Source organism: Esox lucius, chromosome 25, assembly GCF_011004845.1.
Source record: "Esox lucius isolate fEsoLuc1 chromosome 25, fEsoLuc1.pri, whole genome shotgun sequence".
In the NCBI taxonomy this organism is placed as follows: Eukaryota; Metazoa; Chordata; class Actinopteri; order Esociformes; family Esocidae; genus Esox; species Esox lucius.
This window is the reverse complement of record NC_047593.1, coordinates 8,707,944-8,725,128: the sequence shown is the minus strand read 5'-3', so window position 1 is coordinate 8,725,128 and position 17,185 is coordinate 8,707,944. Positions and strand designations below refer to the sequence as shown.

Sequence of the window (17,185 nt, the reverse complement as noted above, 5' to 3'; positions counted from 1 at the left end):
AATGTAGCTAATCTATATGCTCTTGGCAAGGAAGAGAAAAAAACTGTAATTCAAAATCTATATATTAAATTAAATTCACCTTGTCATCAATTTAATACATGGTTCAATTGTAATTTGACTTCCACCTTTAACCTAACCACACTAAATTGGAAAGGTGTTAGGGACACTGGTTTCCAGAGGAGCAAATACGGTTAAAAGGTTTGCTCGGGGTAGAATAATAGATTCACATTCCCTAGCCTGCTTAGGGATTCCATCTATCAACCGTTTGGTTATTAATGAGACGCTCTAATCGCTAGGACACCAGCAGCCCAAATTGAATTAACATGAAACATATTCAAAACCTTTAATGTACTTAATGTCAAACTTTTTTCTACATTCATCACCATGTAAGTACGCTAAATACATTGATAATGATCAAAAGGAGTACATTTAAATAGTAGACAGATCCTTTTATAGCCATCTAAGTTGTTGATCAACAGCTGTAACACGCACAGAAAGAACGGAGGACATCAAATAAAAGAACCAGAACTAAACCAAAAGAAACACTAAACATCAGGACAAGACAGAACAAATGTTGCAAATGACATGAGCCAAACAAAGACCGACAAGACACCTTAGGAAATGAGAAACTTAAATAGGCACAGTGATTAGGGAAACAGGTGAGTCCCATAAACAACAAAACAGGTGTCCGTGATCAAACTGGGAGAGAGAGAGACTTGGAGCTCACTGGCATGGCATGTGACAATAGCATTAATCCCATTCAGACAGGAATCCCGGTGTTTTTTCAGAAAATAATTTCGTAATGTTTATATGGCCAGTGTTAATACATAGAAATGTTTGAGACATCCACGTTATATGTGATATTATACAAACATTTGCTTAGATAGTAAATCTGACAAGTGAGAGAATAGGGTTTTCTGTAATGGGGGTAAAGAAAAGGCCTGGTCTTGTCGATTGTGGCTAAAATACTGTACATGGAATCATTGGTGACATTATTTTGTGGGCATTGGCTGGCTGGTTTGCAGTGTCCATCTGGCTGGTTTGCAGTGTGTGCCTGGCTGGTTTGCGGTTGTCTGCCTGGCTGGTTTGCAGTGTCTGCCTGGCTGGTTTGCAGTGTCTGCCTGGCTGGCCTGGCCTTAATGGGCAGATTAGAACTGTCCTTGCAGTCAATCTGTACATTTCTGTAATGTGACAGCGGTTTTAGAAACCTATATATATTACAATGGTCAGGGCTGGCTTGTTCAGGTGTCCTCCGACCTCTTTATTTGGAGGGTTGTAATCCCCTCCCAAAGCTACGACTTTGAAAGCCTTTGGGAATTTCTTCAATTTCAAATGAGTAAATGGGGGTTCTTGCTCACGAGTTGACATTCATTTTAAAACGAGGTCAACAACCCTCAGCACTCGTTTGAGTAGTGTGCACGCCAGTTGGGGAGAATGGGCTAAGGGCTAATACATGTCATATTGCCTTGGGGAGCGTGCAAGCATTCTACAAAACCAGGAAAGCTCTAAGCATGCCCCCATTTCTCCTATCATTCCCATATTTTTTAACCACCTCTGTATTAGCAACAAGGGCTTTGGCTATCCTATGGCATCAAGCATGAGGGATGGCATACTGTAACCAACTTCAGAGGCTGTGTCCATGCGGTCCAGAACGGTGCCAACGGAATTAGAAATGGTTAAGGCCGGATATGAATCAACTTGATGGTTTCCCTTTGTTACACGAACTTTCATTGTCATTTTGATTATTACGTTTCCTGTCAGAAGCCTTCTGAGGAGCCATGCAGCCTCACCAGTCACATCTGTACCGGTCCATGGAGCCACTTTTCAGAGCAAAATGCAAAATGATAAGGATGGGAGTGAGTAAACAGTGTAAACAGTCAAGCTACTGGTAGATTTGGCCTATTTTACACCAAGATGTGGAGCTAATGGAGAGATTGAACAGAGAACATGGAGATATGATTTCACTAGAAACGTGGCATGTTTGTTTAATATTATAGAGCTGAATCGAACCATTAGATTAATGTTGAATCGGGCCCCTGTCACTCCACTGAGGAAACATGCCCTCTGAAGATGTGTGTCAAAATCAATTTCATAAGTAACAGGAATTTATCTGTCTATTAAAAGCTTAAGTCTAAGTATGTTGTTTTCATGAAACATATATAATATCAAAACAAAATGGCACATCTCACTTTTAACATCCACACTACAATACGATTTTGATGTCCCAAAATCATCCGAAATATTAAACAGAATGAGGGTGCAGGCAGGCGTCCTGAAGTTGACAACATAAGAGCCAGAAAACGTGTAATAACACAAACAGAACCTCATTGAGGAGGTTATACTGTATCTATGCATTTGTGACCAACTGTCTTAGAGCCAAAGCCAAACGGGACGCGTCAAGGTTACCAGCTTTTACCTCAGATTAATTCCTAACTATCCAAACCGTAGCTGATCAAAAAGACTCAGCCCCATGTGGTCTTATCAGCAAAGGCAGAAGATGTATTCCACAACTTGATGGATGCCCTGTTCATCTGGAACGGTCTTGGCCACGCCTGACTTTAGAAGAGCGATGACGGTCCAGATTGATGTTTTCAATACCGGGGTGGGGACAGACTTGGAAGGAAAGACACAACCCATCCATTACATTGGCAGAAAGCTGTTTTACAGGGAAGTAAATAGTGCCTGTGCAGTGGGCATAGAAATACTACATCCTGGGACAACATTTAATCTGGTCAGGGACCATGCTCTTCTGGTCAGGATATTCAGAGTCCACTGATGAAGTAATTAGGTGGTTCCTCTCACTCCAACAATCTGTGCATTTCTGTTGTTCACAAGTGCCGGTCAAAACATGGGAGGGTGAATGCCCTGTACTACCAGAGTGCTTTGTGGATTTTGGCCAACGTTCATCGGTACAAATCTATAACCCTGTTGCCTAACGAACGTTGTGAGTGTTCCCTCGGGCAAAGGCTCCCTTGGTACATTTTTGGGATATTTCTCGTTGTGTTCTTTTGTGAGCCAGCCCTCGCTGTTTGTTACAAGTCACTTCATTAGCATTCTCCAATAGTTCCTAATTCAGTGCAAGAGAGTTGTACTAATAACGCATGGAGGGCGTACACACGTTTAGCTAACTCTAAAACCAGGAGCAATGTGGTTTTATAGACAAGGAACTTAAGATCCACGGACATCTACACATCTACAGAGTGCGGACCCCATTTGCATCATTCTGAAAAGACCAACTGAAAGGGAATGCACCTCTGACTCAGCAGAACGATTACTTCTACCGCCAGATTGCATAATAAGAAATCAGTAGTAGTCAGGTGATCAGTCAATTGCTCAGCAACAACCCTCTCTATAGCCTTTGAAATTATTATTGATCAAAAACCATCTCCAGAATTGAAAATCGGGGTAACACAGCTGACCTCCATTCCATTGGAAAGGTATCTTGGTTGATGGATAAATTAATCAAATGTGTTATTGACCTTAAAATAGCTTAAGAGAACACATTATTAAAATCAGGAATCTTTGGCTTTTGGGTTTTCAAGCAAACTATAACCTATGTAGTTTCAAACATTTTGGGAGAGTCATTGCATTAGGGGATACTAACTTTAAATGTTTGCCCCAAATATGTTATAACCATTTTGAATTACTCTTTTTGAATGAAAGTACTAGAATTGAATAACTATTTTTATAATATTTACTGGTAAATGTCCATGTCCAAAGAGGCCAAATTCCACCCTGATCCCAATTTTCTTTTCAATGGTTTTTATTAAATAAACCTGCTAAACAAAACGAATAGCTTACCTACTGTCCAAAATTATGTTTAATTACTTCAAAATAAATATTTTTATATTTATTTTTTGTGCTGTCATTACTTTTATTTTAGGGTAATCATTCATTGTTATTATTATCTTTTACAGTTGATTCCTAAATGTTCGTCAAACACACCAAAAATAAAAACAATAAATCAAGAACATCTAATAGAAATTCTATAAAAAAAATATATGCACCAAATGCTACAGTATACAGGTTTTTCAAACTAGTGATAGCGTACCTATCCTAAGAATTTGTTGTGTCACTTTGGGCTGTCTTTAGGGACTACTTGTCTGAAAATGTTTAGTAATGTTTAGTTATTATATACAATAGTATTTACATGTACTGTCAATAAAAAACAATGTAACAACAATTTCATCTTCATAAATACAGTAAATAGCAGCAGCAGCGGCTGGACCTAAAACCTCTCTGCATTCAACCGAGGGCACGACCACCTCTTCACCTACAGTAAGAGGAGCCTGGCTCTTTATATGTATGAAGCCTTCATTTAACTAATTTAACTTTAACTCAACTACATAGGCTGTAAATGTTTTGTGCAATATTTTGGTTAGTTTGGCCATTTCATCTCATTTTCATTTTATGGAATTCTTAGATTTATCTTTGAGATGGGGACACTTTGTTTCTAAATGTCTGCACATTTCCGATGGTTTCATAACATTGTTGCTGTGGCAATTCTGATATATCATGCAGGATGGTTTTGGCGGGCAGCTGTCACTTTAAACAAATCCGAACATGATGTAGCATGAGTGAATGGACAATGCGTTTTGCCCCCGGTTCATTTCTGGTTCTATATGACTTTTGTTTTAAAAATACAAACGTAATCACTTCTGCTTTAGAACAAGCCGTGGCTGACAGGGACAGAGGGAAAGAACGGGCTGTATAAATACACACATACATTTATGTAGTCCAAATAAAAATAGGTTTACATTTATTGGCAATCAAACATTTGGTATGAGATTGGAAAAAGCATTCAGAGAGATCTTAAAACACTCCTCTATACAGAATGTCCAGATACTTGGTATTTGTCTGATGTAATGACCTGCCCTATTCAATTTATAGCACAGAATGTCAATGGATGTGAAGTCCTGAGTCAGATATTGGATTTTTCAGGTCAATTGTTATTAGTGCTTGGGATTATTGTCTTTTTGGAAGATCCACATGCGGCCGCATTTTTTGTATTTTATTACACAGCCCAAGCAACAGCAACTCTTCCTGGGTTTCAAACATAAATCCATACACAACAAAATGCATAACAAAGTAGACTATATATTAAATACACAATACAAAATACATACACACCAAATGCATGTGCATAATATCAAATGTACCTGACCTCCTGAATTATTGGCACTCTTGATAAAGGATGAGGAAAAGGCTGGGACAAATACACACCACATGTATATGTTATGTATTATGATCACAAATATGGACACAATATATGTGATACTAATGCAACTGCTTATATATGTTAGTAACATACATTTTTTACCTTAAAAAGATTATTGTCAAAAATATTGGCAACCCTAAGAAATAATTTCATTATTCTACGTTTTTAAGTACAACTCAGTCTTCAGGAACTGTGTTGTGTCCTTCCATGGCTTCTTGTATAATTGGTGTAAAAAAAATGAGGTAACGTCAATCTTCTATTCCCCAGGGAAATGGCCAATAATTAAGAACAATTAAGAAGTTAAAACCTACTGGAGCAGTGGTAAACCTGTCTGTTTTGGCAAAGAAAACTAGAAGAACAAAAAAATTGCATCTTGAGGCAACAAAGTCTGTAAATCTACAATTATATGCCAACTCTGTGCCAATAACACATTTGGAAATGTTAGCAGGAAGAAAAGAGATTTACTGAGAGCAACCACCAAATGTAAGCACATGGGGTAATCAAAATGGAATTGGCACTTAGATCAGACCAATTAGGCAATTTCAGTTACTTGAATCCCTTTGAAAACCTGTAGTTTGAATTGAAGACGGCAGTCCAAAAGTGCAGAGAAGGATCTGGAAACATAATGTATGGAGGACCCCTTCTAATGTGTTCTGCAGTCTCCAAAAGGACTATAGGAAATGGCTCAGTGTGGTTATCCCCACAAGGGGAGGGTGTGCAACAAAACAAGGATGCAAGAAATGTTCACCCTTCGATGACTCCCTTCAATCCTCAAAGTACAATACCTATGTTGCATACATCATATGGCTTCTTTTTCTTTCAGGTCTTCTTTGACATATTTTGGAGGAGACTGTATTTTTTGGAGGAGAGCTCACATGAGTGTGTTGTTTGTTAGAACTGGAAAGGGATCCAGTGTAATTTAGCGCGAGGCAGAGAGACTTTATTCCCTCAGAGCAATGTTTATTTCTGTCAGGGTAAGGGTCTTGGTCATTTCATACCGTTAATCATCTCCCTCTCTTGCGCTTGCTCATGTTCACACAGAATACGCGCTCCTTTCAGACAGGAGTCCACAGCGCGCACAGCGTTCTGATCTTGTTACCTCTTTCTAGAAAAAACCTGTGCCATTTTGATGATATATGTCATAGATTAGGTAGGGGCTTGTTGTTCCATTTCCTAGATATGTCAACTACTTGATGTGCCATACAATAAAATGGCTTGATTTTAAAGACATGGGGTGAGTAAAAGGAAATGCAGCTTCTTGAATATAGGACATTTTTTAATATTCGGACACTAAGTTGCGGCGAACCTTTCAACATTTCAACTTTTTATTTCAACAAAACGGATTGTTTTATTGGATGTATCCTTGAACCAACGCATCTGTTAAAGATCAAGGTGAGTACAAGATGCTGTAGCAGCTATTGATGGGCTTATTATAAAAGTAGATTTGAACCTTTCTGTTAAATATATATTTAAACCTTGAACATTTGGTTTGTACTATAGTAATCTTGATAACACCTCAAGCATCTCCCAGACATAATCCAATATCCACAAACTAACACTTATGAGTACACATTTACTCCTTAATTTAAAAGCATAATATGTGCAGATTCGATTGGAGACAGATGCAATTGAATTATGAACAACATAAAATGTCTATGATGTGAGTAAAACATTCTAGAAAAGAATCACAGAAATGCTCATATAGAATACACTATTGTGAATTATTTCTAAAGAAGGCAAAGTTTATATGTTGTTATATCATAACAGAGTGCCAATATATACATATATATATATACATATATATGTGTATGTGTATTTATGTGTATACACACATAGATGTATGTGTGTGTGTATATATATATATATATATATATATATATATATATATATATAATATATATATATATAGAGAGAGAGAGAGAGAGAGAGAGAGAGATAGATAGATAGATACATAGATAGATAGATACATAAATACATAGATAGATAGAAAATACTCTGATGCTGCAGTCAGGAAGAGATATGACATGGCAGGAGTTTCAAGTAATTTGATGATCTGAAGTGTCACATGGGAATGGGAACAAGTGAAAAGCTCATTTACCAACTGGACTTTGTAAGAATTATGATATTTCACTCGTTATAGTGGCAGCTAGGCATCTACAGCTTTAGCTTAAGGGCTTCATTAAATGCTACTCCTTAAAATGATGATCACCACCAGTGATTTGTGATCTTTGAAACCTTGAGAGTGACAGCATTCTAGAATACAGGCTACTATGAAGATTTTAACTTCTTTCAAGATTTCTAAAATAAATAACTTGATAGTTAATTTACAGCTCCTTAAATCTAACGCAATCGGTGAGACTGGCCTTGGCAATTTCATCACCAGTACGACACATGAAGGATGAGCAGGATAAGTAATTGTAAAGCTGACGATTTGCTGTCCTGTTGGACGGGTCTCCGGTCCTTACAGAGCTGATTGGGGGGGGGGAAGCGTTCCGGTTTTCTGCCCCTCCCATGTAACACAGGCTACATTACAGGAGATGGTCCCTTTCAGTGAGTTGGATCGAGTACACAACTGATTTCATTCATTGGCTTAGGAGTGAGACGGAAACTACAAAAAGGTAGTCGGCAAAACATTGAATTTACTGCCGCAACATTCAACGAGTCCTATGTTTCTGATGAGTCACTGTGATTTGCACACCCCATCATTTTTCCATGACCTTTATGTTTTGGGAGATCTTGAATGTACATACGCACATGAACATGGTTGTATGTATGTACAGTATTTACTACATATTTACACAGCCCAACCGATGAGTTAAACATGATGAAATGCTAATATTGGTACTATGACTTCAACAGGATTTGGTTACCCAATGCCCCAGTTCATAATATTGATATGTTTTGCACATAATACAATTTTCAAATAATCTATAAGGGCCTTTTTATGAGCTTAGCAATCAATGTCAGATAACTTAGACGACTTGTGCATAATACGTGGGAACTACTAATGGCAGTCTCTGGACTTCGAATGGGAAAATTGACAACAAATGCTAAAAGAACACCAGGGAAATAAAATAAAATAATGGATTTCTGTCATTCTTTGGCCACAGTCTGCTTGCAGGGTAAAGACATCGATGGGCCATTGGTAATTTGTTGAACTATCAAATTTGGAAAAATAACTTGGAACAAGGAGGCTTTTCTCCATTCCATTTAGAATTTCTCCATTCCATCTCACCTCCCAGAAATTAGCCTAATTTCCGTGATTTAGTCATACTATCTAATTTACTGCTCTGGCTAAAATAGACAAAAAGATTATGAAGTGTTTTGTAACCAAAGTCTATTGTCCATAAATATAAAGACACAATATTCATAACGGCAAACAAATTAACGTCCCTTGTCTCAATGATGTGCCTCCTCTTTTTGCAGAATTTCTGAAGGCCGGAGGAGAATAATACTAATGGATACTGCTAGTCAGTTAAACGCAACTCCAATGGAGGACTGGGCAAATTCTTCTAGACTTGCAGCCGAGTACACCAACTGCTGCTCAACAATCGAAATGTATAACAACATCCCTTTTCCAGACCTGGAGGACAGCACCAAGCTGCTCGGAGTGCAAGCGATCCTCATTCTGGCTTACAGCACCATCATACTGTTCGGAGTCATTGGTAACTCTCTCGTGATCTACGTGGTGTACAAGTTCAAAGCCCTGCGGACTGTCACCAATTTCTTCATTGTGAACCTGGCTGTGGCAGACCTCCTCGTTAATACTCTGTGTCTGCCGTTCACGCTGATCAACACGCTCCACGGAGAGTGGAGGTTTGGCCAGGTGCTGTGTTTCATGCTGCCGTTCTCCCAAGGCCTGGCCGTGCATGTCTCCACCATCACGCTGAACATCATCGCCCTGGACCGTCACCGGAGCATCGTCTACCACCTGGAGACCAAGCTATCCAAGGACATGTGCACCGCCGTCATTGTCCTCACGTGGGCCATAAGCGCCGTCCTGGCCAGCCCGCTCGCCATCTTCCGGGAGTTCGGGACCTTCGACCTTTCGCCTGAGCAGTCCATTCAGGTTTGTACAGAAAAGTGGCCTGGGAGTGGCATGGACGGGACCATCTACAGCATCTCCATGCTCCTGCTCCAGTACGGCCTGCCGCTGGCCATCAACTCCTTTGCCTACATCCGCATTTGGAGTAAGTTGAAGAACCATGCGAGTCCGGCGGGCAGGAACGACCGCCACCAGCGCAAGAGGAAGACCACGAAGATGCTGGTTATGGTGGTGGTGGTGTTCGCAGTGAGCTGGCTGCCCCTCGACGCCTTCCAGCTGGCCATTGACATCGACAACAGCGTCCTGGACATGAAAGACTTCAAACTGCTCTTCACCATGTTTCACATCGTGGCCATGTGCTCAACATTCGTCAACCCCATCCTCTACGGGTGGATGAACAACAACTACCGGACCGCGTTTCTGTCTGTGTGTAAGTGTGGGCCAAAGGTCCACTCTCAACCAAGGGGCTTTATGAACAGAAAGACGCTGAGGGAAAAAGACGTGAGTGATACAGATTTAAAATCAACTAAATTCTGAATTCATATACATGAATTTACATGGACTGTAAATGAACAAATAATATCAACTCAAGTGTTAAATGGGCAAAAGTATCTGACATTGTTAGGCGGCAAGTTGTTAATGAGGATTATGTAATTCCTTTGTTTATTAACGTGAAAAATGTATGTCCACTTGTGTTTGCAATGCTTTTGGTGTGAATCTATTGTAAGGGTGAATTATGGGTAAAACATCACCTTGTGTGTTATTATATGTGTAATAGACACATTTTGTAAACTACATTGTTGAACAATTCCATATATATATTTGAGAGCCTCTGAAACTACATACAGCTTGCCATTTTATTTAATTTATATATATTTTTTTTTTTATTGGACTAGGTCTATTACAAGATCTTATTTTGGACAGATGTAAGTGTTGAATTGTAAATGCTTATTGTGGTACAATAATATTTCATTGCCTTTGTGAATGCTACATTAGTAAATTATGTTCATCATCATTGATCAGGTATTTCACCTTTGGATGTTTTTCTTTCAAATGGATTTTGAGGGCTTTGATAAATGTGCTAAATAACAAGCTGAGATGCTAGTTTAAAAGGCAAGTTGTCATTTATTAACACATCGAAATTTGCCTTGGAAAACAGGTAGGCCTGATGGTTGCAAACTCAGGCATTAAAGTCAGCATGTAATTATATAACCTGACTAATTGATTTAATCTAGCTTTGTGTCAGTACTGACATTTCCAAGACCCATGCATGGTGGAATTTGGATAAATGAACTAAACTAGAACAATACCGTGCCTCTTGGAATATTTACCCCCTTGGAGTTTTCTAAATGTTATTGTGTTACAACATGAAATCAAAATGGATTTAATTAGGAGTTTTTGGCACCTATGAACCCACAAAGGTCCCACATAATTACAAAGTAATAAAATATATCTAACAATTATTGAAAATGATTTACACATTTCAAAACAGAAAACAATTGATTGCATAGATTCTCACCCCCTTTAGCAAATTGTTGGTAGACACACAGCAATTACAGCCATGATTCTATTTGGAGAAGTCTCTATTTGGATAAGCTTTGAAACAGCCATTTGTGCCCATTCTTCACTGCAAAATGTATCAAGCTTCTTTGGTGAACAGCACTTTTCAACTCTTTCCACATATTCTCAATTGGATTGAGGTCCAGGCTTTGACTGTACCACTCAAGGACATCCACAGACTGGTCCCAAAGCCATTCTAAAATGTTCTTGGCTGTATGATTTGGATGGTCCTACTAAAAGATAAGTCTTTACCCCAGTCTGAGGGCCTATGTGCTCTGGAATAGGTTTTCTCAGTGATTTTGCTCCATTCACACTTCCCTCAATCCTGACCAGACTCCCAGACCCTGCCACAGAGAAGCATCCCCAAAGCTTGATGCTGCCACCCCCATGCGTCACGGTAGTGGAGTTGTTCCCATCATGATGTGCAGTGTCAGGCATCCGCCAAACACAGTGCTCAAAAAAAGCTATATTTCGGTCTCACCACAGAATGTTCTTCAATTTGGTGTGTATTTACCAGAGACAGGTGTATTTAATCTGAAATAATGTAAAACACCTTAATGGCACACAGCTGGAATCCATTCAACTAATTATGTGAAGACAATTGGTTCCAACACAGCTCATTCAGGTGTACCAACGCAAAGGGATTCTGATGCAATTAATTATTTTCAGTTTAAAATGTTAAGTTAATTTAGAACAATCAATCAGTGGCAAAAACTCTGTTAAATTAAATGCATTATAATATCCTGTTGTGACACAATAAAAGACAGAAACAGAAAAGTCCAAGGTGGGTGAATGCATTGGAGAGACACTGTAGATACTATAGGGCAGGTTATATACACTCCAGTTCTGGAAGATGTACGCTAAATTAATAGATCCTCCTTCAAGAGACCTCCTCCCTTCCTTGACTTTGGTTACAGCTAGCAGTCTAATTAACACTAGTGTATGTCCTCACTGTTTCTGGATTATTTAAAGAGGCTGTCTCTTCCTGTTGCTCAGCTGCTCATGATTGTTGTGTGTTGTGAGCAGGGGATCAGTTCAATGTCTCTGTTTTTAGTAACACATTCATGGGCAATTTAGCACGTAAGGCAATAACTGTTTATCGTGCTGTCGAAGGTTATTGACAACTCACTGAGAGCAAACCCGGGGGAGCTACCTGTGTTCTAACTCGAGTCTGAAGGACACAAACAATTGTGTTTGTTGGTCATTCTCACAAACTGACATTTGACCAAACAACTCTCAAGAGTCATATAACAAGACATGTTTTTGGATGAATTACATTCAGCATTTATACATTAAAAAAGGAATCAGATGAATGAATTACCAAGGTAAACAAATGAGCATTCCTCCAAATCTCCAAGCCCTTGTGTAAAACATGACATGCAAAATACAAATATTATAAAATGACATAATACAAAAATTATGTAATTTAATCAGAATTTCCTAGTTTTAGTCGTTTTGGTAATGAGAAGGCCAAGTGGGTATGTTGAAAAGTAAGTGAATGCATTAACTGAACTTTTGATCATCAAAGTACTACTCCCATTGAGGATGCACTTCTCTAATTTCTCCTTCAATACTGCAAACACTGTAAGCACTTAAATAGATGACTTACTGCTTCCATCCATCTTAAAATGCTGAAGTCAAAATCTATGAATCCAACCAAATAATAGAAGCTCTAGGCTACATTTAATGCCAGTGTATGTATGTATGTATTTATGTACACAGTGCCTTGCAAAATTATTCACAATATTGACCAATTCTCTAATATTACTCATTCCGTGTCTTAGCAAGAAGCCTGGAAAAAATCTGACACGAAAATATATTTGCCAACATAAAACCAGCGTCACCTCATAATAATAGATTTTTAGTTTCAGATAAAAAATAAATAAATAAATTGGACATTTGCAATACAGTAATCTGAGAGAATAGGTAAGGGGTCTGAATACTTTTCCAATGCACTGTATATATTAAAGCAGTGGTTCTCAAAAGTAATAAAGGTTGGAATATTGTTTCCTTGTCTAATATAATTCAAACATTAACAGCCAATATGGCATACTTTTGTTCCCCCAGACAGCATTTAAGATAAAAGTTACAAATAAAATAAAAATGTGTACATTCGGTTGTGACTGAGACAGGACAAAACGAGTTGAGAACCACTACATTAAAGAACTATTTCAATGATTTCAAGTGAAATTCTGGATATAGCAATACATTGACATAACTGTATCAATTACTGTACATAACTGAGTTATCAAAGGGAGAATGAATGTGAAAAAGTAAAAAAACACATTAGAGATATTAAAGAAATATGTATCGATTCTGTCAAGCGATGGGGTTCTTACTGCCCTTTGACATAAATAAATTGACTAGTGTTGGCATGAGAAGCGAAGGACAAGTAACTTGACGACAGCTACGCAATGTAACTGTATTTTTGAAGACATTCTGAAATATGAGTCAATGAGTTTTTACAGTCCACCAAAGCCCTCCAAAGGGTTATGTGGTACGCTAGTGGCTATATAGTGGGACTACGAGTTAATTCACCATCTGTACAAGCACAGGAGGCAGAGGCAAAGTGGGTTATTGGGTATCTAACAACATGGATATGCAAAATCGCAAACACAATCTGGATAGCTTTTTGTAAAAGAACAATAAGAATTTTAAAATCTGGAATGCATGCGAATAGACATAAAATATATATAGTGCATAAAGCAGACAGAATACTAGCAAATAAACGGTAATTACCCCTAAAATGAATATCTACAAATGTCCTATGAATATGTTAGGTAAAAGCCTGTTGAGGTCGTCTCAATAGAGACATGGCTCATAACAGATACAACAGCTCCCTCTGCTGTCCAAATATATGTCTACACCCCCAAATAAAGGACAGGAACCACTGACTGAAATTAAATGATTGTATGTTAATAATAGGTTATGGGGATGTTTATGGTATTTTGTTCCTCTGTATAATTACTATTTTCAAAAAGTGAACACAAAACGCACCACAATTATCTACAATCACTGGATTGTGAGTGGGTATCAGATACACCCTAGACTTCAACAGATATTGATGATATGTTAACACATTTTTATTGCAGTAAAATGTTATTTTAAATATTTTCTTTTCTTTTTTATACATTAATGTCCAAAATTATAGAATCCTGATAGAATCCAGGGTCCAAAAATAGATAAAGCAAAAACAGAATGAATAAATTATTCGGTGAATAATGAATAAGCTATATTGAATGCTCAACAATTGTTTTACATTGTATTATTGTATATAATAACTGCTGGAGCGATAGGGATCAAGGAGATAGAAACCCCTGTTGTATATACTCCAACACCATCCATTACATTCTAAAATGTTTTATGCAAAACAAGAGTATATTAAGAGAGATCTTAATTTATTTCCCAATGTAGACTCTTTACAGAGGCTTGATATCCTTCAGCTAAATGAGTAAATTCTCACAAATAACACAATATTTCTTATAAAAAAATAGATTTCTAATCTACACAGTGGCAGAGAAAGCTCTAAGGCAACCTACAGTGTTTAAGACCTCTCTTGACCCCCTGCGACCTTGCTCATGTGTGGTGTGGGAGGTACATATATTCCGTTCCGATCCATTCAGCCCTGCCCCCCCTGATCGAGCGCTGCTGCCTCATTCGCTCTGACTGATGACACTGCTGTACCTCTGGGCTTTCTTAAGCTCCTCCTCCTCGAACCGCTTCCGTATCTGGTCAATCGCCTCCCTGCCTACACAGTCCCAGGAAGTGCGAAAGAGAGCCAGGTGTGTCAAGAGAATTATAAGGTCCACAAAGACTAACTCACGTACACATCCTCCGTCAGCTAAATGTATTTCACAATGTCACACAATCGGTACAGTAACTGCTTAACATCTTTGAAATTCGTAATCAAATCGAAATTCACACCATACCTACGGGGTGATGGGGGGTTCCTCTGGTAACAGGGCTGCTGTGCAGGGGTTGCCTGGGGTTCTCCTGCTGCCTCGCTCCACCGCCATCACTAATACCGGACACCTTGAGCGACCCCGCCAATACCCTAGTAGTGTTACTCCTCCCACTTAGTTGAATGGCGACGCTGGCGCTGAGCGCGAGGTACTCCCGGTGGAGCCGGCGCACCTCCAGCTGCAGCAGGTCCTTCTCTTTCCGCAGGGTGAAAAAGCAACCCTCCAATATGGCCTGCTTTTCCCGCAGTCGTTTGGCTCTGCCCTCCGCCTCAGAGCACCTCTCGACGCTCCGTCTTAGGTCTCCCCGCAGTGTCTCGTTCTCCTCTTCGAGACGGGCTGGCTGCCGGCTGCCCGGCAAGGCCGGGGGGCTGAGGCCTCTCGGCGTGCTTCCTTCCAGGGGTCTCCTCCTCTCCTGAAGGACATCGTCCCGGCTCACCTCCGGCTCGCCCGTGAGATGACTGACATCCTTGGCCAGGGAGGCCTCCCGGGCCTCCAGGTGGCCCTTCTCCTGGGTGAGTTGGGCACATTGCTCGTTGACCTCCTCTTGTCGCGCCCACGCCCCGTTTCGCCCAACCCGTTTTTTCTGGTTCCGGGCCTGGCTGAGATCCCTGGATTTGTCCTCTGACTGACCGGCAGTCTCTAAGGAATGGACGAGTCTGCGGTTCTCGGCAGACAGTTTCTTATTGCGTTCATCCAGGATTTTGTTCGAGTCTTTGAGGTCCTTGTACCTCGGGAGAATCCTCTTGAGCTCGTGGGCGCACACCTTGCAGTAGTCCTTCATACGGCAAAGCTTAGCCTGCAAGTCCTGTCTCTCCTTTTCCAAGAAAATGCATCTTTCCTCCATTTTGGACATATCCCTAATCCCCGGGGAAGTTTGGGCAATATTTAAAGTGACAGAATGTGCGTTGATTCTGGAGGTTGGACTGTTATCAGAACCCATTTCCTGTGAATTGTTTCCACTTGTTGAGCCTAAAACATTAACATTCGTCAAAGATTTTCTGTCTTCCTCTTTGCTTCCTCTTATCTTCTTGTTCAGTCTCAAGTTGTCCTCTTCCAGTGACACTAGTGCATTTTTCAGTCTGCTCATCGTCTTCTCCAAATCTGCTATTCTCTCAGATTTGTAGTCTGTCCCAAGAGCACTGTCTACTGGGCCACTACCACTTGGGGAGAAATCTGGTTCACTTTTTGCTTCAAGCCCTACAACATTGTTTAACTTTTCAGAAAATAGCCCTAACTTTCTGTTACAGCTATGAAGAACACGCTTTGTTTTCTCCATTTGTTGGGAACCTGGCGCTGTCCACTCAACCTGAAATGAATACAAGGAATGAGTAAGAGGAGTATGTTCGAATTCATGGCCCATTGTTCAATGTTACAAAATGATTGTGGGTTAAACATATTTTGTTATAGGTCCAAGCCTACTCTCAGACAAGTAGGGTGACATATATAGGAGGAATAGATTGAATCCTTAAACTGATAAGAAGAAAAATCTGTTGTTCTGTTCTGGAGCATGACAGTTTATCCTAATGTCTTGAGTAAACCACTTCTTAATCACTAAAATGTAAAATACATAGGAAGATTGTCTTAACTGCACAACCTGTCTGTTCTTATAATTATTAACATGAAACATTTTTGCCTTCTCTTGGGGACAGAGGGACCTCCTGTGTAAAGGAGCTTGGTCAACTCGGCATGCAATTCGGTACTGCCGCTGGTAAAGTTAACTACGGAAATTACTGTAACTATGTTACTAGCTAGCTTAGCTACGTTAGCTAGCTAACTACGTAAACATGCCTTAAACTTTAGCCAGGCAAAGCCATCTGTTGCTGCTATCTGGCTACAGCAAACGTACGGTCATAAAGAAAACAATGTTACCCACTGCAGATACTCTGTTATATGACAAGTGCAAAGGATATTTCGTTTGTGTCAGGAATATTTTCGTGCTCGCTAATTAATAAAGTACACTGTAGCTAATTTAATTCATTCCAACGTTGTGCGTTACTATGGCAGCCGGGATCAAAATAATCGTTGACTCATGATTGCAAGTAGTGAGTCCCCAGTTTCAGTCTTCTAAATACTTACTTTCATAATTATTTAACTTGCTACTATTCTTACAATGTTTCATGTAACAATATGTTTAAACATGTTTAGTTGCTTACATACAACTTTTTAAAATGTATTTTATACCTTTTTTGCCCATTACATCTACATTCATGGGGTTTCTTCAGCATTCTAAATGAAAACTGAAATAATATGTGATAATCCCCATAAATCCTTGCATTTACTGGAGGTGGTCTATCAGTCTGTCTTCTGCTTTTTCAAACATACTCTCTACTCTGCCTTATGGCATCTAAAGCATCAACAAAGCAGACAACACTATAGCTTAAAATGTTAATTTGTCTCAAA

At 39.4% G+C, this 17,185-nt stretch overlaps 2 protein-coding genes across 3 annotated transcripts; one reads left to right on the top strand and one right to left on the bottom strand.

The window, feature by feature from the left end:
• Positions 1–6,410: 6,410 nt before the first annotated feature.
• npy2r (neuropeptide Y receptor Y2) lies at positions 6,411–9,985 on the top strand. The gene is made up of 2 exons (XM_010891687.3): positions 6,411–6,610; positions 8,645–9,985. Exon 2 carries the CDS (start codon positions 8,676–8,678, stop codon positions 9,798–9,800), a length of 1,125 nt encoding a protein of 374 aa, XP_010889989.1. The 5' UTR covers positions 6,411–6,610; positions 8,645–8,675; the 3' UTR covers positions 9,801–9,985.
• A 4,360-nt stretch (positions 9,986–14,345) lies between these two features.
• On the bottom strand, positions 14,346–16,450 carry si:dkey-256e7.8. Of its 2 annotated transcripts, XM_020043760.2 has the most exons (3): positions 16,380–16,450; positions 14,753–16,091; positions 14,346–14,571 (listed from the first exon to the last, which is right to left on the bottom strand). In XM_020043760.2, exons 1-3 carry the CDS (start codon positions 16,410–16,412, stop codon positions 14,477–14,479), a joined length of 1,467 nt encoding a protein of 488 aa, XP_019899319.2. In that variant the 5' UTR covers positions 16,413–16,450; the 3' UTR covers positions 14,346–14,476. The 2 variants fall into 2 exon arrangements, with proteins under 2 accessions (XP_019899319.2, XP_034147132.1); XM_034291241.1 differs by lacking the exon at positions 16,380–16,450 and having other exon boundaries at positions 14,753–16,177.
• Between the last annotated feature and the right edge of the window lie 735 nt (positions 16,451–17,185).